The following is a 23,839-nucleotide window of genomic DNA, read 5'->3' as shown; positions in this document are numbered from 1 at the left end:
TTTGGATTTTCTTTGAGAATTTAATTGAAAAGAGTCTCCAGGGCCCAGATACCAAACCCCAAAAAAACTTTTTGTCCATGGGAAAGATCTCCTCTTAACTCTTCTGGGTAGCACTTTCTACAATTTGAATGTAAGCCCCAGGATGGCAGGGATTTTACTTTATACAACATCATATCCCCAGTGCCAAGAAAAGTTCTTAGCATATAGCTAGTGCTTAGTTAATTTGTGTTGAATGAATGAATAAAAGTTGTCCAGGCTTGGTGGGGTAGGAAGGAACTGTGGGTTGACTGGCTGGCCCCCACAAACAGGATATCTGTCAGGAATGCCTGCATTCTCTCCCATTCAACACCCTGACTGAAAGAAATGACCACCCTGCACCATTTCCATGAGAGTCCAAATCTCCTCAAACCTCTCATGACCTCTTGTAGGGTTCCTTTAAACCTCCTCTTTAAGGGCTAAAGTCCCAGTTTACCAGCCTAGGAGTTAACTTCTCAGTTGTGGGATAAACCTTTCCTTTCTCTTTACTCTCACTCTAAAGGGATCTCATAAAGGAGAGGAGATAAACACAGGTGCTTAGTTTTCCTTCTTAAATTAGAAGCCATGATGCTGGATCACAAAGAACCGAAGGGCCAGCCAGGTCTCCAGGGCTCACAGGTGCAGCAATTTGATCCCTTCCCAGATTTGAGCATAATAAACTGGTAGAGAAAACTCACAATTTCACACCTCCTGCCTTTCCCTGTTTCTTCCCCTAGAGCTCTAGAACCTCCAAAGCCCTCTTGTAGACCAAGATCTGAGATGTGGTAAAGCTGCCCCATCTCCTTCCAGGCATACTATCCCACAATTTCTCCTCACCCTGCTGGCAAGTATACCTCCAGCCAGCCTTATGCTGGTTCTCTAGACCAGAATCAGGCACAGATCTCTATGTGACACCTGTCAGGTAGCCCCCTACCACACCAGGCTCAGCTTAGATTTAACTTTGTCTCCTATTCCCAGTCATCCTTGAAAACTGACCAAGCCCAGAATCAGATGCACTCCACGAGGGTTATCCCTGTCTTATACTGTGAGATGGCAGCCAGTCACAGACACAGAGCCTGCCATCTGACACTCCCATGTGAGAAGCTCCTGGCCTCTCCTTCCAGAGACCTCCGCCCCTCCCCTTCAGAGAGGAAGCCCAAACCCACAGTTCTGCTTTTGATCAGCTGCCAAATAATCCTCATAAGGCACCTTGCTTTCATTTCAACTCTCCACAGTAAGCCCCCAAAGACCCAAGTAAAAGATGGAAGATGTAATGGGAAGCTGAGGGCCTTGGAAGAGCTGTTTCTAAGCTATGACTATAACAGCTTTGGCTTCCTAGGCTGGGGAGGGGATGGGAAGGGGTGGTTACCCATCTCTCCCATTTCTCCCATTTTTCTGCTTTTCTCCAAAGCACCTTCTCATCTAGGACTCTCATACATCCTGAGATGTCATTCACAGCTAGTGGGCACTGAGGCCATGAGTTCTCTGCCCCCTCCCAGATACCTCTCTAAACATGTCCTCATCTCCCCGGCATGGCTCAAGACTTCCTCATCCTGCACGTACTTGGTGGCATTATTCTCCCTGCAATTCCCCCCTCCCCTGCCACCCAGAGTGTCCAACATAGCTTGACACATGACAGCAGCCTGGTTAATATTTTTATGTTGGCCAAAGGAATGGTCTCTTTTTGTTTCTCCCTACCCAGTCTTGTTAGTCAACAAGAGGCTCCTCAAACCCACTCCCCCCCCTGTGGCCTGGGTTCATACCAGCTCCACATTCCGTCTATCCTCTGTCCTACTGGTTCAAATCCTGCCCTGCGTAGTCCCACTCAGCTAACAAATAGAGGCACTGCTCTGGGGTCCTAACAGATATTAATTCATTAAGTCTTCACGCCGGTAGGTAGACACTACTCTTATCTTCATTTTACAGATGAGAAATTAAGACACAAAGAGGTCAAACAGCTAACATAGGGCGGAGCCTAGATTTGGAGCCAGACTGTCTGCCCCACCTCCTTTAACCATCCCGCCAAGTGGCCTTTCCCACCCTCCAGCACTTAAACCCTCCCTCCCTAGAAGGAGGCCACTTATTTAGTGTAGCAATGGGAAGTTTTATTTCGACATCCGATATGGAGTAAAGTAACCGTCAGAAGTTGGTGTATGCAGACCAGTGTGTCTTGGGCAGGGTCTGAAGGCTGTAACCATGTAAGTAGTCTCTTGTTCCTTCGCCCATCATGGGCCCGCAAAGCTTCCGACACCCTCTGGAGCTCTCCACGCCACGGCACTGGACAGAGGTGTTTGAGACCCTCCTTTGTCCAGTCCCCTGAGAGAAGGAAGGAGGTGCAGCAGATCCATCCGGGCTCTCCCTGGAAGAGACCCGCCGCGTCATGGCGCGGTCCAGTCAGCAGGCTGCAGATCCCAGGCGCTTGCTGCTCTCTGGCGGCCGGAGCCGGGAGTCCGGGGACCCGGGAATCGCACCGTCTACACTCGGCGCGCCCAAGGGCACCAGCAGTGACCGAGACGCTGGGGAAAGGGCGGGAGGGAGACTTAACTGAGTGGTAAGAGGGAGGAGGCCGGGAAGGGGCGCGGGAGGTGGAAGGGAGCGGACCGCGAGGGGAGAGGGCGGGCGTGAGCACCCGCGGCGCGGCGGGGGTGGCTTCCGCGGGGTCGGAGCGCGAGCCAGTGCCACCGCCCCTTGGGACCCCGGAACGCCAGCTCGCCCAGAGCGCAGATCCCCTTCTTCCGGCAAGTGTGGCGCCGGGTCCCTCGGTGCCAGCGCCCCCTCCTCATCCCCGGCGCTGCCCTTCCTCCGTCCCGGCCCCGCGCCCAGTAGCTAGCACCTCAGTGGTCGCCGCCCGCACCGCCCGTCCCCGAGCCGCCGCTTTGCCCGCTCGCCTGGGCACGCTGCGAGAGAGGCGCGCGTCGCCAGCCCCGGCTCTTCGGTCCCACTCCGCGGCCGCCCGCTCCGCTTGCGGGCAGTAGTGCTCCACGTCACAGGAACTGAGGCAGGACCCCGACAGGACCAGCGCGCGGGTCTGGAGCCGGAGCCCCCAGCCCTACCAGTCGCTCGTCCTGCGCCTAGGCCCGGCCCCCGACGGCCGCGCGTTGAGATGACTTTCCGCTATCTCCTGAACGTCAGTTTCGAGGGACCCTGCTCCGACAGCAGCGCCGGGAGCTCCAGCGCGGGCGGTGGCGGGGGTGGCGCGGGCGGCGCGGCCGCCTCGGAGGGCCGGGCGGTGGACGGCGTGCGGGTGACCGCAGGCGGTAGCAGCGGCGGCGGCGTGGTGGGCGCGGGCAGCGGCGAGGACAACCGGAGCTCCGCTGGGGAGCCGGGGGGCACCGGCGCCAGCAGCGAGGTGAACGGCACGGCGGCCGTCGGGGGGCTGGTGGTGAGTGCGCAGGGCGTGGGCGTGGGCGTCTTCCTGGCCGCCTTCATCCTCACGGCCGTGGCGGGCAACCTGATGGTCATCCTCTCCGTGGCCTGCAACCGCCACCTGCAGACGGTCACAAACTATTTCATAGTGAACCTGGCCGTGGCCGACCTGCTGCTGAGTGCCACGGTGCTCCCCTTCTCGGCCACCATGGAGGTTCTGGGCTTCTGGGCCTTCGGCCGGGCCTTCTGCGACGTGTGGGCCGCCGTGGATGTGCTGTGCTGCACGGCCTCCATCCTCAGCCTCTGCACAATCTCAGTGGACCGGTACGTGGGCGTGCGCCACTCTCTCAAGTACCCAGCCATCATGACCGAGCGCAAGGCGGCCGCCATCCTGGCGCTGCTCTGGGCCGTAGCCCTCGTGGTGTCTGTGGGGCCGCTGCTGGGCTGGAAGGAACCGGTGCCCCCTGACGAGCGCTTCTGCGGCATCACGGAGGAGGCGGGATACGCTGTTTTCTCCTCCCTGTGCTCTTTCTACCTGCCTATGGCCGTCATTGTGGTCATGTACTGCCGCGTGTATGTGGTAGCGCGAAGCACCACGCGCAGCCTGGAGGCGGGAGTCAAGCGCGAGCGGGGCAAGGCCTCAGAGGTGGTGCTGCGCATCCACTGTCGCGGCGCAAGCACTGGCTCAGACGGAGCCCACGGTGGGATGCGCAGCGCCAAGGGCCACACCTTCCGCAGCTCACTGTCGGTGCGTCTGCTCAAGTTCTCCCGTGAGAAGAAGGCGGCCAAGACACTGGCCATCGTCGTGGGTGTCTTCGTGCTCTGCTGGTTCCCCTTTTTCTTCGTCCTGCCACTGGGTGAGTGACCCCTCTCCCACCAGCCCCTTCTCTTCCTCCCTGAGCCTGTGACCATCCCTTCCTGGCACCCAGACTTGGATGGCCCTTCCCAGTGGAGGGTGACTCTCCACCTGAACATGGAATGTTTACTGCCTGGTCTCTTAGACGTGTGCGCGTGCTGCTTTGTGGGACACAAATAGGCTCTTCATGCTTGCAGGATTTGTTTTATGAGCTCCTAACTTTTCTGGCCTTCCCCCTTCTTCACTGCCATTACAAGCCCTGGGCTTGTTTTACACTCCCAACTCTAAATACAAAACGTCAGTGGAAATCTGTGCAGGCATCTGGTCCCGTAGTATGTGGCGAGCAGTGTATGTTCTTGTCTACATATCTCCCTCCCTCCACCACCAGGGCCTACGTTCATTCATGGGCAGCAATCCCTGGCCAGCCTACGTGAATATCAGCAGACACCGGAAGCCACCTGCTTTCTCTCAGTTTGGAAGCTGGGCCCCCCTGGGAGGCCCTCCCCAGCTGGTATTTGTGAATGCCGTGGGCTCTCATTTCTGAAATCTCCTCTTGGCGGGGGCGGGGGGGGGGTGTCTGTGTGGGGGTGAGAAAGAAAGGGAAAGGGCATCTTATGAAGTGGAAAGTTAATATTGTTCATCGTAGTTTCTTAAATTTACGGAGTCCTAGCACTTCTGGAGAACTTTGCTATTTCTTTCACAGGCTTTCCTGTAGTCCTGGGAGGTGGGCAGCTGTTCTCAGGACCTTCCTCCCATGCCTTGAGGCCCTTCCTGGAAGCCTTGGGGCTCGGTCAGCACAGGGAGAAGAAAGGGAACGGCATCTATGGGGTTGCATTTGCCCTGAGTCACTTCACCCACAGGTGCAACCAGCCAGCCTAAGCCAGGACCTTCCATGTACCTGTAATCACCCACATGGAACAGATGATAACATTTCGCCATATTTGCCTCAGATCACTTCCTCTCTCTCTTTTCAAATAAACTGAACAGCCACAACTAAGTTCCCTCCTCCTGTCCCTTCCTCATTTTCTCCCTCTCTCCGCAGAGATAAATCTGGTGTTTATCACTCCCACACACGTTTATACTCTTACTACAAACACCTGAATCCATAATAATAAATAGCATTGTTTTGTGTGTCCTTTGGGCTTATATCAGTTGCACCAGCTGTGCACATCCATCTTCAGTTTGCCCTTTTCACCCGATGTTTTGTCGTTGAGATTTATCCGTTCTGGTTATTTTAGCAACAGTATAGTATTCTGTTTGAGAGTATGCCATGGTGTGTTGATGCAGTCTCCTGCTGAGTGTTTGGTTTTTCTAATTTTTCGCTGTTACAGTCAACACTGCAAAAGGCTACTGTTTTTTGAGGTCGAGATCACGTCTCCCTCTTCCAAAAAGTCATCCCTAAGTCTCCATGGCCTCTGCCCTTGTTGGCAGACACTGCTCTTCCTCAACCCCTCATCTCTGCTGCTCCTCACACCTTGTGTGGGAAACCTTGGGCTATCTTGCCTCTCCCTTCCTGCCGGTCTGCACTGTGCCCAGCCTCCCATGGCATCTCACCAAGTCTAGAACAAAGCCCAGGGCCACGATACAGCTGAATTTAGTGGAATCTGGTAATAACGAGCAAGCAGGACAGAGGCCAAGCAGGGAAACAGAATATTCTGATCTGCCATGATGTGGCTTGGAGGGCAGGACAGCAGAGAGAACAGGAGGACAGAGCCTGTGCTACAAGTAGGAGTGGCCTGAGGGTTGTGCAGGAAGAAGGGGGGCCAGGAGCAACCCGCCCCCCAGGAGCTCTGGGGCCAGGCCTGGGAGGAGGGAGGCATCTTTGGAGGAACAGGGAACATTCTGAGCAGCAACTTTTGGGGTTGAATGTGGAATCCAAGGGGCTGGCATATTTTGGTAGGAGGTGCCAGTATGTGCTTGGGGGAAGAGGAGGTTGGAAACTTAGATAAGGGGACCAAGGATGGATATGGTTGCAGAAGCAGGAGTGTGGAGTACAGTCTCCCAGAAAGAGGATGGATGGACAAAGAGAAGAGACGGGCTGTGGAAGGAGCCTTGGGGAGTACCCACTTTGAAAGAACCCAGAGGAGCCAGAGAAGGGGGCAGCCAGGAGAAGGTGGTACTGCCCTCCTTGCAGGCCCTGGTTCCCACACCAGGTGTGAGGAACAGCAAACGTGGGAGGATTGAGAAAAAGCACTGTGTGCCAGCAAGGGCCACAGGCCATGGAAATGAAGGTGCCCAGTAGGGCCACAACCTGGGGTTGTTGAACAGACCCAGGGTGCCCTTCACCCACATCTCCACACACAAAGCCAAGTGGAAGCAGGAGCCCTAGCCACAGCAGTGACATGGCCAGTGAGCAGCCCCAATAGCCCGGAGGATATCGAAAGCTTTAGGAAGTGGGCCCAGGGTCCCAGGGGTACACCGGCACAGGGGGCCATGAACAGCCATCTATCACCTGAAATGTTTTAGTCAAGCCAGAGCTGCAGCAGAGAGAGATACAGACAAGGTATGCTGACCTGTGGGGCCATTGGGGCCCAAGTTGCTGGGCAGGAAAGAATGGGACACAAGCACAGGGCGCCTAAAATCCTGAGGGGCTCAGAGAAGGACTAGGGGTCATCCCCCACACCTCTGTTTCCCTGTCTGTGACTCGAGCTGGGCAGTGACTACATTGGTGAATATATATGTAAAGTCATCCGTCTGTACTCTTAAAATGTACACACTTTATAAACTTAACTGTCAGTATCTTATGCCTTAATGAGAGACAGAGAGAGGGAGAGAAGGCGGGAGGAGGCAGGAGGAGGTTGTGAGTCATCTGAGGAATTGGTGTCCAGGCTGGAAATCACACTTTGGCAGCCAGGTGTGGAGGGCAGATTCAGCGTTTGCGTCTCAGAGTGCTGGCCAAGTGCTGAAGGATCCATCTCCACAGGCTCCCTGAGGTGGCGCAGGGTCCACAGACTCAGGGAGAGAGGCAGGGGGTGCACTGCAGCAAGTTCTCAGGAATGGCATTACTGTTCCCTGGCCCAAAAGCCTGAAGAAGAGGCTGGCATTATATCTCCTATCTGTGCCTTTGTGGCACATGGCACATAGTAGATGCTTGGTCAGTGTGTGTATAGAAGGAAGAAGTGGCAGAACCCATGGCCTTTTCACATCCTTCCATGCCGAGGATCTGGTTGACAAAGCACAGCCCTCTATCTTTACTATTATTATTATTATTATTCCTGTGGTAAGAACACAACATGAGATCTACCCTTTTAACAAATTTTTAAGCATGCGGTATTTTTAACTCTAGGCACAAGGTTGTACAGCAGATCTGTAGAATTAATTCATCTTGCTTAACTAAAACTTTATGCCTATTGATTAGCAACTCCCCATTTCCCCCTCCCCTCAGCCCCTGGCACCCACCATTCCACACTTTCTTTGAATTTGACTATTTTAGATACCTCATGGAAGTGGAGTCATGCAGTCCTTCTGTGACTGGCTTATTTCACTTAGTATAACAGCCTCTGTGTAAGCAGAGACCTCCCTTACTCACAATGCATTGGGGGTCACCCCCCATTTATGTGACCTAAAAAAGTGAGTGACTATTATGAACAAGCAATGAGCTTTTTCCATTTTTAAAAATCATGGATAGCTTCAAACACATAGGTAGACAGAACTGTGTGATGGCCCCAGCTTCAACAAGTATCAACCCAAGGCTGATCTTCGTTCATTTCAACCCCCGCCCACTTTCCACCACTGCTTATTATTTTGAAGAAAACCCCAGACACCATATCAGTTCATCTGTAAATTCTTCAATGTATATTTCTAGAAGAACTTTTTAAAAATAACCACAATCCATTATAACACAAAAAATAGTTGTTTAATAGTACCAAATATCTTAGTGTTCAAATGTTGCTGATTTCCTTATAAAATTTTAGTTTATTTGTTTGAATCAGGGTCCAAAAAAAAAGTACATACGTTGCATGCACTTCATTTGTCTCCTCAGTTTCTTTGATTAATAAGATTCCCCTACCCCCACCTTTTCCCTTTCAGCTTATTTGGTGAAGAAACCAGATTGTTTGTCCCAAAGGAGTTGCCCACATTTTGGAGTTTGCATCCCTATTAGTGCCATTTAATGTGTCCCCTTGTTCCCTGTACTTCCTGTAAACTGGCTTGATCAGATTCAAGTTCAGTGTTTGGGACAAGATTTCTTTTCTTCTGTGATGTTAAGATTGATCAGGGGTTCAGATGCAGTCAGCCTGATTCATTCATTATAAAATGTTCCATCAGCTTTTCACCTGCTAGTTTTAGCAGCCATTGACAATGGCCTGGACCCATTATATCACTGGGACTGAAAGTGGTGATATCCAAATTCTGTCATTCCTTCTGCATTTGTAGACTAAAATTCTAAAAAGAATTCACCACTAGCTGTTTGGTCACTTGAAATAGAGTCCATACAGGAAAATCAGGAGAGCTGCTCGATGCTCTCCTTTATCAAAAGAAGAGTCAATTTCCTAGCAATCTTTCCAAAGGGGACCAATAGGTTTTTTAGTACCATGTTAAAAGTGATTTTTAAATCTGTCACACATTATAGACATCACTGTTTTGGGGTTGGCCAATAGGTACCCTTGGCCCTAGAGTTCTTGTTACTTCCTGCCTAGGTCAGAGATCAGAGGTCAAACTGAAGCCAGGGTTAAGGGTCAGTTGACAGACATGCTTTAAGCTTTAAATCTCACCAAATGCCTCAGCACCTGCTTACCTCCCCCCAGGCTCAGCTCCAGGTTCGCTTCTGCCCTAGATCCTGGCCATGAAGGCCCTGAGCATTGCCATAGGACATGACCACTTCCTGTGTGGCTTGGTCCTCCCAGACAGCCAGAGCCCTTGAGCCCACTCCTCATGGGAAAGTCTCTGAGTTCCTGAGCCCACTTCTGACCCCACCTGAACCCTGCCCCATCCTGCTTCATGAGCTATATGCCCACCAAAAAGATCTCCTTGAATGCTAGAGGATTTGCCTGACCTCCTTTGTAAATGGTGACCCAGTAGAACATTGGCCTGGACCCCTGAGAGCCAGCATGGGGACCTAGTGGGCAATGCCCCAGCAATTCAGTGCTGGGACTCCTGGACAGAGCAACCACTGTCTGGGAACTTCTCTCCTCTGGCAAAAGTACTGATCTGCTCCAACTCATGAGCCATTTGCCAGTGTGGCCTGAGAACTGACAAGTTCATGTTCAGATCAGGGTCATGTTCAGCCGAGCACAAGGGCCATTTGGCAGGGACTTCAGCCTTGGGCACGCAGAGCTTGGGGTGTGACCACTCCAAGGCCACAGATCAGGGAATGAGTTAAGAAGTGACAAGAGTGGAAAAGAGGGGGAGAGAGGGAAGGTGGAGAGAGAGAGAGGGGAGAAGGGGAGGGAGAAGAGCTGAAGGGGAATGGGTGGGGTCCAGTGTAGGACACTGAACAGGTCTGTGACTCATCTCCCTGCCTTGGGCCCCACCAGGCAGCCTCTGTGGCTCTAGGAACTACCCCTCCCTGCCAATCCTCACAGCTGCAGAATGATGTCCAGGGCCAGACCAGTAGCTCTAGACCAGCCCCACAGAGCTCAAGGATCCTGAGTTAAACACAGGGCACAGAAGGACTTCTGATGTATTCCTTGTCTATCTCAAGCCAGACGACCCACCAGTTACCTCTCACCATGGAAGATTGGCAATGCAAGAATTCAAGAGATTTGGCTTGACACAGCTAGCCCCACAATATCCTCAACTCCGTGTCTTTATAATCCATCTGCGACCTGGACCCTATTCAGGTCACCTCTTCCTGACAGCCTTCCATGATTGCCTCTGATTCAAAATGGCCTTATTTCTTACCATCTCTCCCTCCCCTTCTCTGTTTCAGCAGTCCTAACTTCTTGGTTGTCCTTGAACGTGTGCAGTACCCTGCTGCCTCAGGGTCTTTGCACATGCCCTCTCTTCTGTCTGGAATTCTCTTTCTTCAGGTAGATGCATGACTCACTCCCTCAGAGGGTCTTCAGGTCTCAGCTCAAATGTGCCTTATGAGAGAGGCCAACCCTTTAAAATATTGCAAAGAGGTTCGCTGCTTCCCAGCCTCTCTTGGGGAAGGTGCAATTGAGTTCTAGAGTCAGAAGCACTGAGTGAGCAGCTGAAAGAACTAAGAGAGAGAAAGGGAGTCTAGGACTGGGAATTCCATCTCTGCTAGCCCTGTTGGCGGAGAAAGACCTGAATATGGTACATGGTATTTTTAACCCCTCTATTTCTTTCTGGCTAGAGAAAATGGCTGCTTGTGGATAGAAAAGTCACTGGTGAGGGAGGAGGTGGGAAAGGGGAAAAGGCTGGGGTGCAGCCTAATAGTTCATGGTTGGCTGCAAGCTATGAACAAGACTGGCTGTGAATTCTGACATTCTGATAAGAACAAGTTCCCTTCTGGTGATGCCAAAAGAGTGCTGTTAATCACACAGTCCCCCCTTGGCTTCAGCACTGTCACTCCTCAGAGAGGCTTGGCCAGATTGGCCAGTTCCAGCCTTAACCGGCATCTCAGCAGCATCTCCTGGGCCTGGACATTGCTCTTACTTAGGAGAGGGGACTGGCCTGTGATAAGGCTGCAGACCTCCGCCACCAAGCTCAGCCTGCCTTAGTTTCCCCAACAGTGTGCAGGCCAGGCTAGCCCAGCCAACATGCCAAAGAGTGGGGTAACCTGCTGACACAGGAGAGGCCCTGCCTCTTCTGACTAGTGTATGTTCAGCATCCCTGGACACTAGGTTAGACTCCTGACCAAGGCACCCCAAAACAGGGAATAGGGGAAGGCAGGTGGGAACAAGCTTGATGGATACATGCAAGAAAAGGCCGAGGAGCAGAGAGAAGCAGGCAAGAGTTGTGTTTGCAGTCATCTCCTACCTACATCCTGACCATCTCTCCTTATAGGTAGGTCAATGTGTTCATTCCTGAGCTCCAGCCTGCCTGCTGAGTGGGGAGAAATGGACATCAATATGGAAATTCATGCCCTGCCTTTCTCAGCAGTGGGCGGAAGAGTTGAAACAGTGACCAAGAGCTAATCCCTGGATTATAGGTTTAGGACCAATCAAGAGAGCTTGAAGACACATCCATGCAAAGAGTGTCCTGGGTCACATCCCTGTATGTAGAGCCTGAGACAGGAGTTCTTATGCGAGTGATGGATTGAGGGAAGCTCTCAGGAGGTACCTGGGAGGGAGGGAAGCAGGATAAGTCAGAAAAGAGCTAAACCCAGGATATGGTCTCAAAGTCTGGCCTCAGCCTGATCCCTGGAACAAGAATGATAGCAGAGAATTGTGCCACCTCGAGACAAGGAGTCTAGCCTTTTCCAGCGCCACTCAGTCTATCACTGGCTGTGGGCTGCCACCTTGGTGAGAAGGTGTCATCTCCCAGTTGAAGCAGCTCCCATTGGTCAAGGGCAATTCTCCATTAGCAGCCAACTATAAGCCATTAGCGCCAGCACTCACAGTAACTAGGGACCAGGGGCACCTGGGTGGGGCATTAATAGCATCAACTTCAAACCTTAAAGGTGACTTTTGAGCAAAGACTTGAAGACGGGGAAGGAGATGGCCAAGTGGCTTTCTGGGGCTCCTCCCAGGAGGCTGGGGTCTGTTTCCTGAGATGCAGCGAGCAGGCAACAGCCCAGCCTTTCTGAGTGTTCTGGATGGGCATGCGTGCACAGGAGCCGAATTCAATGTGGCAGCCCCCACAGGCCACCCTAAAGGCCATAGAGAAGGCCAATGAATGCCACTTGGTGGAGGCAGAATCAAGAAGTGCTCAAGGCACACACACTCCAGAAACCACTCTCACCTCCGCAGACCCCGGGAGTGGAATTAATCACAGAACTGCTCCTGGAGAGGTGGTTCTACTCCCAAGTCTGAAGAACTGGAGAGACCTGCTATGGAGAAAGGAAGAGGGCCATCTTCCAGACCAGGCCAAATGTACGAAAGTCCAGAGGTAGGGATGGGCATGCTGCTCGTGGAGCAGCTGCTGGAAGGTATTAAGTGAGTCTTTGTGGATCCTGACCCCAGGACCCCTTGAAGACCAGGGGAAGTTCTTTTTCTCTTTGCATGATGTCATGGAAAGACCAAGCACTTTAGGGCTAGACTGATGCAGGTTCAAATTCTGATGCTGCCACTTGCCCTCCGGAAATAACTAGAATCTCTGCAAAGTGGGATGCTAATGCCATGAGAATTAAATGAGAAGTGCTACATACAGGGCCCAGCATGGAGCCTGGTAGGTACTGAACACTCAGAAAGCAAGCGTGAGCTCCCATTTCCTTCCTCGTAACTTTAGAGGTTACCTACATCTACCCAAACAGCACTTATTCACTCACTCAACAGATACTTTACAACCCCTGCTCTGGATCAGGCAAGTGTGTTAGAGGCTGGGATGAAAAGAATGATTAATCCCATCCCTGTCCTCAAGAAACCTGGAGTCTAGGAGAGTAGATAGAGCAGTAACAAATTTTATTTGTTAAGATGCAGGCATGCATAAAAGGGCACCTAACCCAGGCTTGGTGGGGGAGGACACCTGACCTGGGCTAGAGGGATGGGTGGGAGGAAGCAGAAAGCACCGTGGGAGCAGTTAGAGCCATGCAGGAAGGCAGAAGGAGCCCAGCCTCTGTGGGAAGACATGCTTGTGGCTTCGTATGGCCAATTTGGGAGGGATGTAAGCTGAAGACAGCTTAGGATTCTAAAAAGACTTGAATGCAACACAAGAAAATTTGGGTTTATTCCTCAGAGCCATTAGAAGCCAACGGTTTTCAGAGGGGAAAGGAGAGAAACCATTTTTTTTTTACAATAAGTCTCCAGCAGCTGTGTGCAGAGTAGAGGAGACAAGGGACCACTGGGGTCTGTCACAGCCATGTAGACAAAATGAGATGCCAGAGTCAGCAAATGCTTCAGGAATGAGATGAAGGGAGGGACCCCACTAGAGAGAAGATTGAATGTACCAGACATGGTGACATATAGGGTAGGAAAGAGGGACTCATTCAGCAAACTCAGCAAGTGTTGAGCACCTACTGTGTTCAGTGTGTTCATGAGGTCTTCTGGGCAATGGGAGTGCAGCACCAAGCAAAACAGACACTAGTCCTGCCCCATGGACTCTTACTGCAGGGAGAAAGGTAATAGACAAAATGAAGAATAACTCAAATAGTACAAGAGAAGGTGATAAGGGCCACAGGTAGAGCCAGCTGAGGGAGATGGGGAGTATGGGGTGGGGGACACTGCAATTTTTTTTATTGTAGTTGATTTATAATATCGTGCTGTTTTCAGTTGTATAGCAAAGTGATTCAGGTTTTTTTTTCAGATTATTTTCCTTTATAGATTAGTATGAGATACGGAATACAGTCCCATGTGTTATACAGTAAATTATTGTTGCTTATCTATTTTATGTATAGTAGTTTGTGTCTGTTAATCTCACACTCCTAATTTGTCCCTCCCTCCCTCCCTCTCCCCTTTGGTAACTATAAGTTTGTTTTCTATGTCTGTGAGTCTGTTTCTGTTTTGTATATAGATTCATTTGTATTATTTTTTAGATTCCACATGTAAGTCATATCATATAATATTTGTCTTTCTCTGACTTACTTCACTTACTATGACAATCTCTAGGTCCATCCATGTTTCTGCAAGTGACAATATTTCATTCTTTTTATGGCTGAGTAATATTCCATTGTTTATATATACCACATCATCTTAAACCAGGCATCTGCTGGTGGGCCCTTGAGTTGTTTCCAGGCACACTGCAATCTTAGATGGGAGGTCAGGGAGCCATGTGGATTTCTGGGGGAAGAAGATTCTGGGGAAAAGCAAATGCAAAGGCCCAAGGTGGGAGTGTGTCTGGCATGTCCAAGAAGCAAAAGGAGGGTAGTGTGGCTGGAACAGAGTCGGGAGGGGTGGGTAGGAGAGGATGTCAGGGGGTCAGGACACCACATGTTGAGCTGTGAGGGGGAATGGCAGCCCTTAGAGGGTTTTGAGCTTGAGGAGTGACATGATCTATTTCTATTGGGTTGGCCAAAAATTCCTTCGGGTTTTAAGTAAAAGTAAAAGACACATCTTTATTTTCACCCAGAACTTTATTGAACAACATATTCACTGTTTTGTTCCACTACCTTCTGAAATTTTTCAGACAACTTCATAATTCCATCTTCCCAAAACTTTTTATCTTTCTGAGCAAAGAACTGTTCCTTTTACAGTCTTCCAGGGAATTGAAATTTTTTCCATTAAGAGAATTTTGTAAAGACTGAAAAAAATGGAAATCTGAAGGTGCAATGTCTGGTGAATACGGTCAATGGATCAGAACTTCCCACCCAAGATGTAACAGTTTTTGCCTGGTCATCAAAGAAACATGTGGCCTTGCGTTATCCTGACGGAAGATTATGCATTTTCTGTTGACTAATTCCAGATGGTTTTTGTTGAGTGCTGCTTTCAGTTGGTCTAATTGGGAGCAGTACTTGTTGGAATTAATCGTTTGGTTTTCTAGAAGGAGCTCATAATAGAGGACTCCCTTCCAATCCCACCATATACACAACATCATCTTCTTTGGATGAAGACCGGCCTTTGGTGTGGTTGGTGGTGGTTCATTTTGCTTGCCCCACCATCTCTTCCAGTATCCACTTTTCTTCGCCCGTCACAATTTGTTTTAAAACGGAAACTTTTCGTTACGTGTAAGTAGAGAATCACATGTGGAAATACAGTCAAGAAGGTTTTTTCACTTAACTTCTGTGGAACCCAAACATCAAAGCGATTCACATAACCAAGCTGGTGCAAATGATTTTCAGCACTTGATTTGGATATTTTGAGTATGTCAGCTATCTCCCGCATGGTATAATGTTGATGTCCTCAATTAATGTCTCGATTTGATCCCTGTCAGCTTCAACTGGTCTACCCGACCATGGAGCATCGTCCAGCAAGAAATCTCCAGCATGAAACTTCACAAACCACTTTTGACACGTTCGATCAGTCACAGCACCTTTTCCATACACTGCACAAATATTTTTTTGCGTTTCAGTTGCATTTTTACCTTTCTTGAAATAATAAAGCCTAACACGCTGTAAATGATGCTTTTTTTCTTCCATCTTCAATATTAAAATAGCTACATAAAAATACACCAATTTTGATAAGTTTGTTTTTAAATGCACTCTGATATGACAGCTGTCACAATACAATCTAACAAAATTGTTTTGAACGAAGTTAAAGACAACTAAGCGCTACTCAAGCCATCTTACGGAAAAAACTGAACAAAACTTTTGCCCAACCCAATATTTTTAAAGGATCGTTCTAGTTGCCAAGTTGAGGGTAGATTTCAGGTTGCAAGGGTACATGCAAGAGACAGTCGGGCGGCTGCTGAATTACTCAAGGGGAGAGGGGATTGTGTCTCAGACAGGGTAGGAGGGTGCAGGGAGGAGGGTAGTGGTTGAGTTTCAACCTCATCCCCTTCTGCTGTGCATTCAGTCACTCCATTCTATCCACACTAGCCTTGTCATCGTTCTGCAAACATACGAGAGCCACCTCAGGCCCTTTGCACTTGCTGTTTCCTCTACCTGGAATGCTTTTCCCCAAAATGTCCACATGCCTCATTCAGCTCTTTACTCAAACGTCATATTCTCAGCAGTTTACCCAAAATTTATACCACCACCCCCAGCCACACGCACACACATACATAAATACACACTAGGTATCTTCCTTCCCTGCTTTGTTTTTTATTAGCATGTTTTATTATCTGATACATTTGCATTTTCCTTGTTTATCATATGTATTGCTGGTCTTGCCCTATGAAATGTAAGCTTTATGAGGGAAGGATAAGTGTGAGATGCCAGTAGACATCCAAGTGGAAATGTCTGGGAGGCAGTGAGTCTTGGATCTATGAGTCTAGAATTTGGGAGAGCAAACTGAGCTGGAGATATAACTGTGGGCATTACCAGCCAAAAGTCAGTAAGCCTGGCTGAAATTGCCAAGAGAATGCAAAGAGAAGAGATTACAAGACTCTTCTTATAAGGGCACACCTACACGTAGCAGTGGGGACATGAGGAAGAAGGAGCAAAGGCAATTGACAAGGAGTAGAAAATCCAAGAGAATGGCACCCCAGAAGCCCCGGGTGAGATGAGAAGTGTCCAGGATGGATGAGAGCTGTATCTGCATGTGGGAGGGCTGGGGTGGAGTGGGGCAGTGGGGCAAAACAGTGGAGTGAAAAGCAGGTGGGGAAGAGGAGATGGCATGTTTGGGTAGAAAGCGTGGAGAGAATGAAGTCATAGCCAGAGAACCAGCAAAGAGGGTGCAGCTGTGACAGAGGCAAGCTCACGAGTGACTGATGGGTCGAGAGCTCTACAACACAAGTAGGGACATGAAGCTTGGGTGGGAGGAAAGACTCCTTTCTTACCAAGGAGGAAGACAGGTAAAGAAGGTTTGAGTGAGTGCCCAACTTCTTTGTCTTGTTTTCTCTGTGAAACAGGAAGTGAGATCAACTGCTTTGGAGAAGGGAAAGGGGCAGACTGCAGAGCCTGTGGAGAGGGGTAAAGGCTTAAAGGAGCTGGTGCAGGAATAGGTGGTGGGGGAGTGGGCTGAGGATGGGTGGCAAGATTGCTTGAAGCCAGGACACAGAGCTGAGGTTGGAGACCCTAAGCGTGTTCAGAGTGTGGGTGAATCTCTCCAGAGTTAGGCTCTGGCTGGATAAATACAACCCAAATCCAGGAGGACATGCACATGGAAGGACTGAGGAAAGAATGGCTGGGGTGCAAGTGAGGAGAAGTCTCAGCTAAGCAGAGATGATAGGAGAAATCCAAGGGGCTGGCAGGTCAAAGTTCAGATGAGAAAAAAAGAGAGGACAGAAAGCTGCAGTCAGCAGTGGAATATAGATTTCAGTGAAGAAATGAACTGCTCAGCCTTATGTTTTAAAAGGACACACACCCCCAGCTACTATGTGGAGAACAGGGTACTATGGGGGGCACAGGGGCAGGAACAGAGAGCCCACTTGGAAGGGCACTGTCGGTAGATGATGATAGTAGCTGGGACCAGGGTGGTAACAGGGGATGGTGCAAAGTGGGGGATTCAGGACTAACAGGAGTTGGTGATGGATGGGATGCAGAGTGTGACAGAAAGAGAGGGGTCAGAATGTGTGGAGCACCTACGATGTGCCAAGGATGGTGTGGGGAGCTCAGATAGATGGGAAACCGGTAGTTACCCGCAGTGTTCTTGGCATTGAGAAGCGAACAGATGTGCTAGGGGAGGGGGGAATACAACTAACTCTGCTGGGTCGGGAAGGGGTGGTGTGACGAAGGCTCCCAGGAGGAGGTGCCACTGGAGCCAGCACTACCAGGTGGAGGAAGGAGGAAGGGCAGTCCAGGATGATCCTGTGCAAAAGCACAGAGACAAGACTGGGGAGCCCTCTGTGGCCAGAGGGCAGTGAGCAGTCAGTGTGGCAACTTAGCTGATGCACATGAAGACGGAAGAGAAGCGGGAATTGCAAGAGAAAGGAGAACAAGGGGGTGGTGCTGGGCGCCTGGATGGCGGGAGGCTGAGAGGAGGGTCCCATGAGCACCTGTTTCCAGTGACAACTGCCAAGATGAGTTAGCACAGCTGTGCTTTATGCCTGCAAGAACGACTGTGGACAATGTGGGGAGTAGGAGAGGGAGCCAGCTCAGGACAGAGAAGGGGAGTGCCAGGTACTGAGAGACAGAGGCCTTGCCTCAGAGCCCCCATGTACCCACTGAGGCTTTCCTGTAGCTGGGCTTCCGGGACTGGCAGAGGCTTGTGCTGGGCAGCTGGAGAGGACTGTGAAGGCAAGAGAGGTGAAACCAAGTGGTCGACCTAAGAGGCCGTAACTCAGAGTGGCTGGAGGAGGAGAAAGTTGGGAGTGGCTGAGAAGGGGCTTGTCCACTGATGCCCTGACAGCAAGGCAGTGCTGCAGGGATAATGCCAGTGAGCACCCTCAGGAGTCTCAGGACAGTTACCCACCTCGTCCATGGCAAAGGGGAGGGAAGTGCCCACAATCCCCCCACCCCCGACCCAGAGATCCTTGAAAGAGGCTGTGGGCAGAAGAGAGAACGTTGGGACAGGTAGGCAGCAAAGAGTGAGGCAGGGTGCAAGGAGGCGTAGGGGGTAGACTGCAGCACTCTGGGCAGAAGTAGGTGTGAGGCTCAGGACTGCCATATGTGAAAGGAACAGAGTAAAAGTCTCTTAGGAGCTCCTGCCTGTGAAAGCTGGAGCCCAAGGCACAGATGTCTGTATTTTCCAGGCAAGATGTCTGTGCACAGAGGGCAGACAGCAATGAAACAAAATTGTGGTGGCTGCTGTCAGTGCCCCACCCATCCCCCTGAACATGGGTCACTTTCCGCCCCAGCAGCTGCCTCCATATCTTTGCCTGCAGCTTTCTCTGACCAGCAAAATCCTCAGTTCACCCACACAGCAAGCAGGAAGTATGGAAAATTAACACCCTGAGGGAGCAACCCAAACACTGGCTTATGGTAATGGGAGTATAGATACCTCACCTCCCTCACCTTACTGATCCTGTTCTCCAGTCCCCCAGAGCTCCTAGTGAGATTGCACCCCAGTTGCCCACAGCAGTGACTAACTTGTTAACTCTCCTTTTATTGGCTTCCTTCCCTTCCCTCTTTTTATCACACTTCACTACTGGTGTTTCATTTACCTTCCAAATTAACAACTTGCATTTGAATCCTTGTCTCAGGTCTGCTTCTGGGAGAGCCCAAAGTAAGACAGAACCCTCAGCAGGACACAGTAGGAAAAACCTGGGGCTGAAAGGCTGAGTTTGCATCCCAGCTCCTTTGTGTGCAAGGAATTCCCAGCTGGCAGCTGGCTTCTGCATAGGTTGGTTGAGCATGAATTAGAATTTTAATGCTTAAAACAAGGCCCAGGCCACACTACTATATGCCATGTTGCCCACCAATCCGAATCAAAACCACACCAATAACAAAGACCTTTGGCTGGCTTTTGGCTTACTGCTTAAAGCATAGTCCCCTGATTTGTCATCCTGGGCTAAATATAAAAGAATTCTAGCCTGAGTCAGAAAGTTATTTTCAGCACTCTGTCTTATTTTGCAGCCGTTAAGGGATGCTGTTCAGAAGCCTGCCTTCCTGGAGGCTAAGGTCAACACTGGTGGCCCCCACATTCCAGGGACAACTGCCCAATTCTTCTCCCAAGGGAAATTATCTCCTTAACACATTCTGATTGATGCCCCAGCCTCCCCCGAACCCACCAGGTCTCGGCTACTGTTTCTGGCCACTCTCCAGAGCTGGGAATGGGGTCCCTTCCCAGGGCTGAGGTCTCCTCCCTCAAAAGCCACAGAAGTAGGGCAAGGGGGAGTGAACAGACTCCAGTATTTACTAAAAACCTGCGAAGTCTTGTGCCTTGAAATTTATGAATCATCACAAAATCCCTTCCAGAGAAATTGTTGTATCTCACAGAAAAGAAGAGTGAGACTTACACGGCCAAATAACTTGCTCAAGGCTGCGTGACCAGGGTTTGAAAATGCTGTGCCACGCAATACTGCCTGACACTCCTCTTCCTCCACAGTGTCTCTTAGCATCAGGAATCCCACTGGGTGGGAGGTGGGTGATATGCAAGGGTCCCCAGGTCAAAGAGGGAGGCATGGTGCCTCTGCTCCCTTAGTAGGGGACACTGTTCTTATTTCTTTGAGGGCAAGGAGAAAAGAAAGCAGGTCATATGATTTGTCAAGGACCACTACCCCTGGTCTGCTCAGCCTGGCAGACACCTGAAGCTTTTGCCTGGGATGGGACGCTCCTGCCGCCTACCCCCAACCCCTGCTGATGTTGAGGATAGTGAGGGTGACAAAGTGGCCTCTGCTTCCTGGATGATGTCTTTGCATTTTGTTAGGTGCCTTTGGAGACATGACTCCTTGAGGTCTATGGTGGGGAAGACAGGGGAAAGGTATGCAGGGAGGAAGGTCTTCCTGGAACAGCTCAGACCCCAGTGCCCCCACCTCCTCCTGCCTGGCACTCTGCTCCCTTTCAAAGCCATCCTGGAAGCCTTCCTGACCATTTCCCACTTCCACTGGGACAGCCCCACTATCTTGCATTCTGACAGCTCATGGGCATTGTGTTTATTGAGGCTTAATTCTAGGTTCTATCTTTTGCCTGCTCAAAAATATCCATGGCTCCTAACTACCCACAAAATAAAAGCCAAACTTCCCAGCATTTAAGGCCCTTCACCATTTGTCTCAAATGAAGTTTTCTGAGCATACCCTACAGGACATTCCCATGCCCCAAACTTGTTATCCTCTTGCCCACCTGTCCCTTCCACTCCTGATACCCTCTGCCCTTCCTCATCCTGCCTGGCTCCTGTCCATCCTGAGACCCTGGAAGCCCCCCACCCCAATATACTGAGCACCACCATCATGGCCCCTGCATCCCCATGATATGTGATCCACATTGCTACCGGGAGAGCAAGGCCTCAGGTGTTTGAAGAAAGCCCAGCACAGTGCCTGGCTCAAGGCAAGCCTTGGTCAACATTTAATTCAGTAGTCCCTTTTTATGCTAGGGACTACTTGGGCATCTGGCAAAGTGTATGGAGCCTTTCTCAGTTACTCTTTCAAATGCAAAAAATAAAATACAAAGGATTGCAGATGAAATCGACTTCATTTAATTGAAATCTGTGATTTAGTCTCCAATGTGTTTCCATGTGAAGGCTTTAAATAACAAGATCTAGTGGTGTGTTCTAGTGACTGACACTTCCAAATAGTGAGGAGCATAGACAATATTCCAAAATATCTGTAGCAACTGCTAATATTAGGGGGTAAACTGCCAATATTGCACCAGTTTTGAGCTACAAAACAGTGATTTCATATCGTTTTGTCTAATTCTACTCAGGTTTGTTGCTTACACTCGCTGGAAATGCTCAATTTCAGGTAAACGTCAGTAAAGCTGAAGATGACTATTTTTTCTCATTCAAGTTCATGGATACCCTCGAATTATATCAGGGACTCATTGAGGAGAGATATCTTGAGAGCCACTGGTTGATGAATGGCCAGGGCCCCTGAAAGGGTTGGGGGAAGGGGGAGTAGTGCAGAGAGGGTGGCCCCTTTGCACCAGGCGCTGCCTGGGACTCCCTCTCCCTGAGCATCTAACCAGCCTGGGTCTCTGCTTCCCACAGGCTCCCTGTTCCCACAGCTGAAGCCCTCAGAGGGCGTCTTCAAGGTTATCTTCTGGCTGGGCTACTTCAACAGTTGCGTGAACCCGCTCATCTACCCTTGCTCCAGCCGGGAGTTCAAGCGGGCCTTCCTCCGCCTCCTGCGCTGCCAATGCCATCGTAGTCGCCAGCACCACCGCCCCCTCTGGAGCATCTACGGTCACCACTGGCAAGCCTCGAATGGCGGCCCGCGGCCTGACTACGCTCCTGGCCCAGGCGCCGCACCCTCCGGGGCCCTGCTGGCCCTCACCGCGCCCTCAGCCCCCGGCTCCCCAGGCACACCCAAGGCGCAGGCTCCGGTCGTCGGCCGTCAAAAGCCGCCCTGCGCCTTTCGCAAGTGGAGGCTTCTCGGGCCATTCTGGAGACCCACCACACAGCTGCATGCCAAGGTCTCCAGCCTGTCACAAAAGAAGTACGCCAGAGAGGCTGCGTGCGCCCTGCACTTAGAGGTGGAAGCTGTGTCCTTAGGCGTCCGCAGTGAGGCAGCTGAGGGAACCACCTGCCAGGCCTACGAACTGGCAAACTCTAGCCATCTCCGGGAGACTGATATTTAAGGACCCCTGAGTTAGGCCGAGGAGTGTGCTGGGTGTGGGAGAAGGGTGTGGAGATGGAGGCTGGCTTTGTTCAAGAGGCCAGTGAGAATCAAGGACCCAGAAATTGATCAGGGCGACTGCTCTCCAGAATCCCTGAGGAACTGAGGTGTGGGTGAAGCCCTTGAAGGGTGGAAAGTTATGGGCTCCCCCTCCTGGACACAGATGCCCCCAGCTCCTCCTTTCAAGGGAGAGGCTGAGGGCTCCTTGGGGCCATTTGCTTCCAATCCCTGTTTGAGAAACACTGCCCCATCCATGCCTTGAACCCTGGGTAGATGGCCCCAAGTATGGCCAGGCAGCCCTGTCCCTCCTCTTGGGGAGGAAAGGGCACAGAGGCCCTGCCTGGCTGCCCCCAAGGCCTCCCCTCCGGAAAAAGTCAGTGGGGCCAAAGCTTCTCAATGGACACAATTTATCCTTACTGCAGACTGGAGGAATCCAGTGGCCTGCCATTGCCACCCACAAGCTTTGGTGGCAGATTGGATGACTGTCCTACAAGCCTGTTTTACTAACCTGTGGGCCCACTTTGCCCTACTGAGGCTCCGCCCTGCCCCCAAAGGGCCTTACTGTTTACACTGTATATAGCTCCTTGTGCCTGTGCCCATCACTTCTTGCTGGGCTCTGGAACCATCAAATGGGGAGAACTTTGTCATTTTTAGACATATTTATTGGTCAGAGTACTTCTATTTTGTCCAAACTGTGCAAACTGTTCATGTTCAGCTTACAACCCATAAAGAACTACTTTTTGTTTTTCTAAAATCCTTCAAGTACTAAAGGCCCACAAGAGGATAAATTGGGTCTGTGTTCACCTTTCTAGTTTCAACCTGTCTCTGTAACTGATGGCTGCTGTCCTTTGGGACTTTCAGCATAACCAAAAGACTCGGGCATTTTGTTGGCTTTTAAAACTCACATGATTAGTCTTGGGAACAAACAGTAATTATAAGCACAAATTTTCGCTTTTTCAGTCTCACCAGATATATCTGTGATGTTCTGAGGGCCTCAGTCTGGAAGGTGGCCATCAGTTAAATGGGTGAAACATTACTTTACATGAAAAAATGTACAAGCCCAAGTAGACAGGTATACATGGTGAGAGAACACCTACCTAGGAGCCATGCTTATTGGCTTTGAGTAAAATGTCCAACACTTGTCATGTTCCCAAGAGACTACAGGTAGTTCAGTCTTCAGCTAGATAGTATCAACCACATACATCCAACCAACATGGGAATGATGACTGTAGCCCAATGGACCCTTGGAAGGAGAGCTGGTTAGATAATACCCTGGGCTGTCTGGAGTGGCGGTGTTCTGAAACTGGAAGAACCAACTGCTGGGGCCAACATGAACCAGTATTTTGAGCCAAAAGCTTCCATCCTGTAGTAGGGAGGTAGTCTGTTTAACAGGTCATCACAATTTCAGACCCCTCATCCCAATATTACAAGGTAAAAAGACAGCCAATATCTGGGCTTGGGAGCAGAAATTTCACACTGTGGGTCTACAGCAGGTACTGGACTCTCAGGCCTGGTAACCCCCACAAAGCACAGGAGGGGCAGTTAAAAGCAGGTACTGGGAGCATGTTGCACACCCCAAAGAGGGCCCCATCTTGCAGCACACTGACTGCCCTAAAGCTGGGGACACTGGGCACAGCCCCCCCAGTCTTCTCACAGAGGTGGGGGCCATCCATCAAAGTTCAGCAAGGATGCAGACCCTAGTGTCAGAGGATTGAACTCTGGGCTCCCCAGCAGGGGTTTAACAGCAGGGGAGGGTCCCTAAGAGGGTTCCCACATGCCAGGGCAGCTGAGCCCACAGGAGGTCAACAGTGAGGACAAGGGAGAAATGTAGGGAGGGAGCCTTCATCAGAA

At 50.6% G+C, this 23,839-nt stretch overlaps 1 protein-coding gene across 1 annotated transcript; it reads left to right on the top strand.

The window, feature by feature from the left end:
- Positions 1 to 2,528: 2,528 nt before the first annotated feature.
- Positions 2,529 to 21,950, top strand: ADRA1D (adrenoceptor alpha 1D; the record flags this gene model as incomplete). Its single annotated transcript, XM_082644966.1, has 2 exons — positions 2,529 to 4,238; positions 21,361 to 21,950. Exons 1-2 carry the CDS (start codon positions 3,119 to 3,121, stop codon positions 21,948 to 21,950), a joined length of 1,710 nt encoding a protein of 569 aa, XP_082501092.1. The 5' UTR covers positions 2,529 to 3,118.
- Positions 21,951 to 23,839: the final 1,889 nt, after the last annotated feature.

The sequence above is a fragment of the Mesoplodon mirus genome (genome assembly GCF_964341445.2).
Source record: "Mesoplodon mirus genome assembly, chromosome: 15".
Classification (NCBI taxonomy): Eukaryota; Metazoa; Chordata; class Mammalia; order Artiodactyla; family Ziphiidae; genus Mesoplodon; species Mesoplodon mirus.
This window is presented reverse-complemented; position numbering and strand designations above follow the sequence as displayed.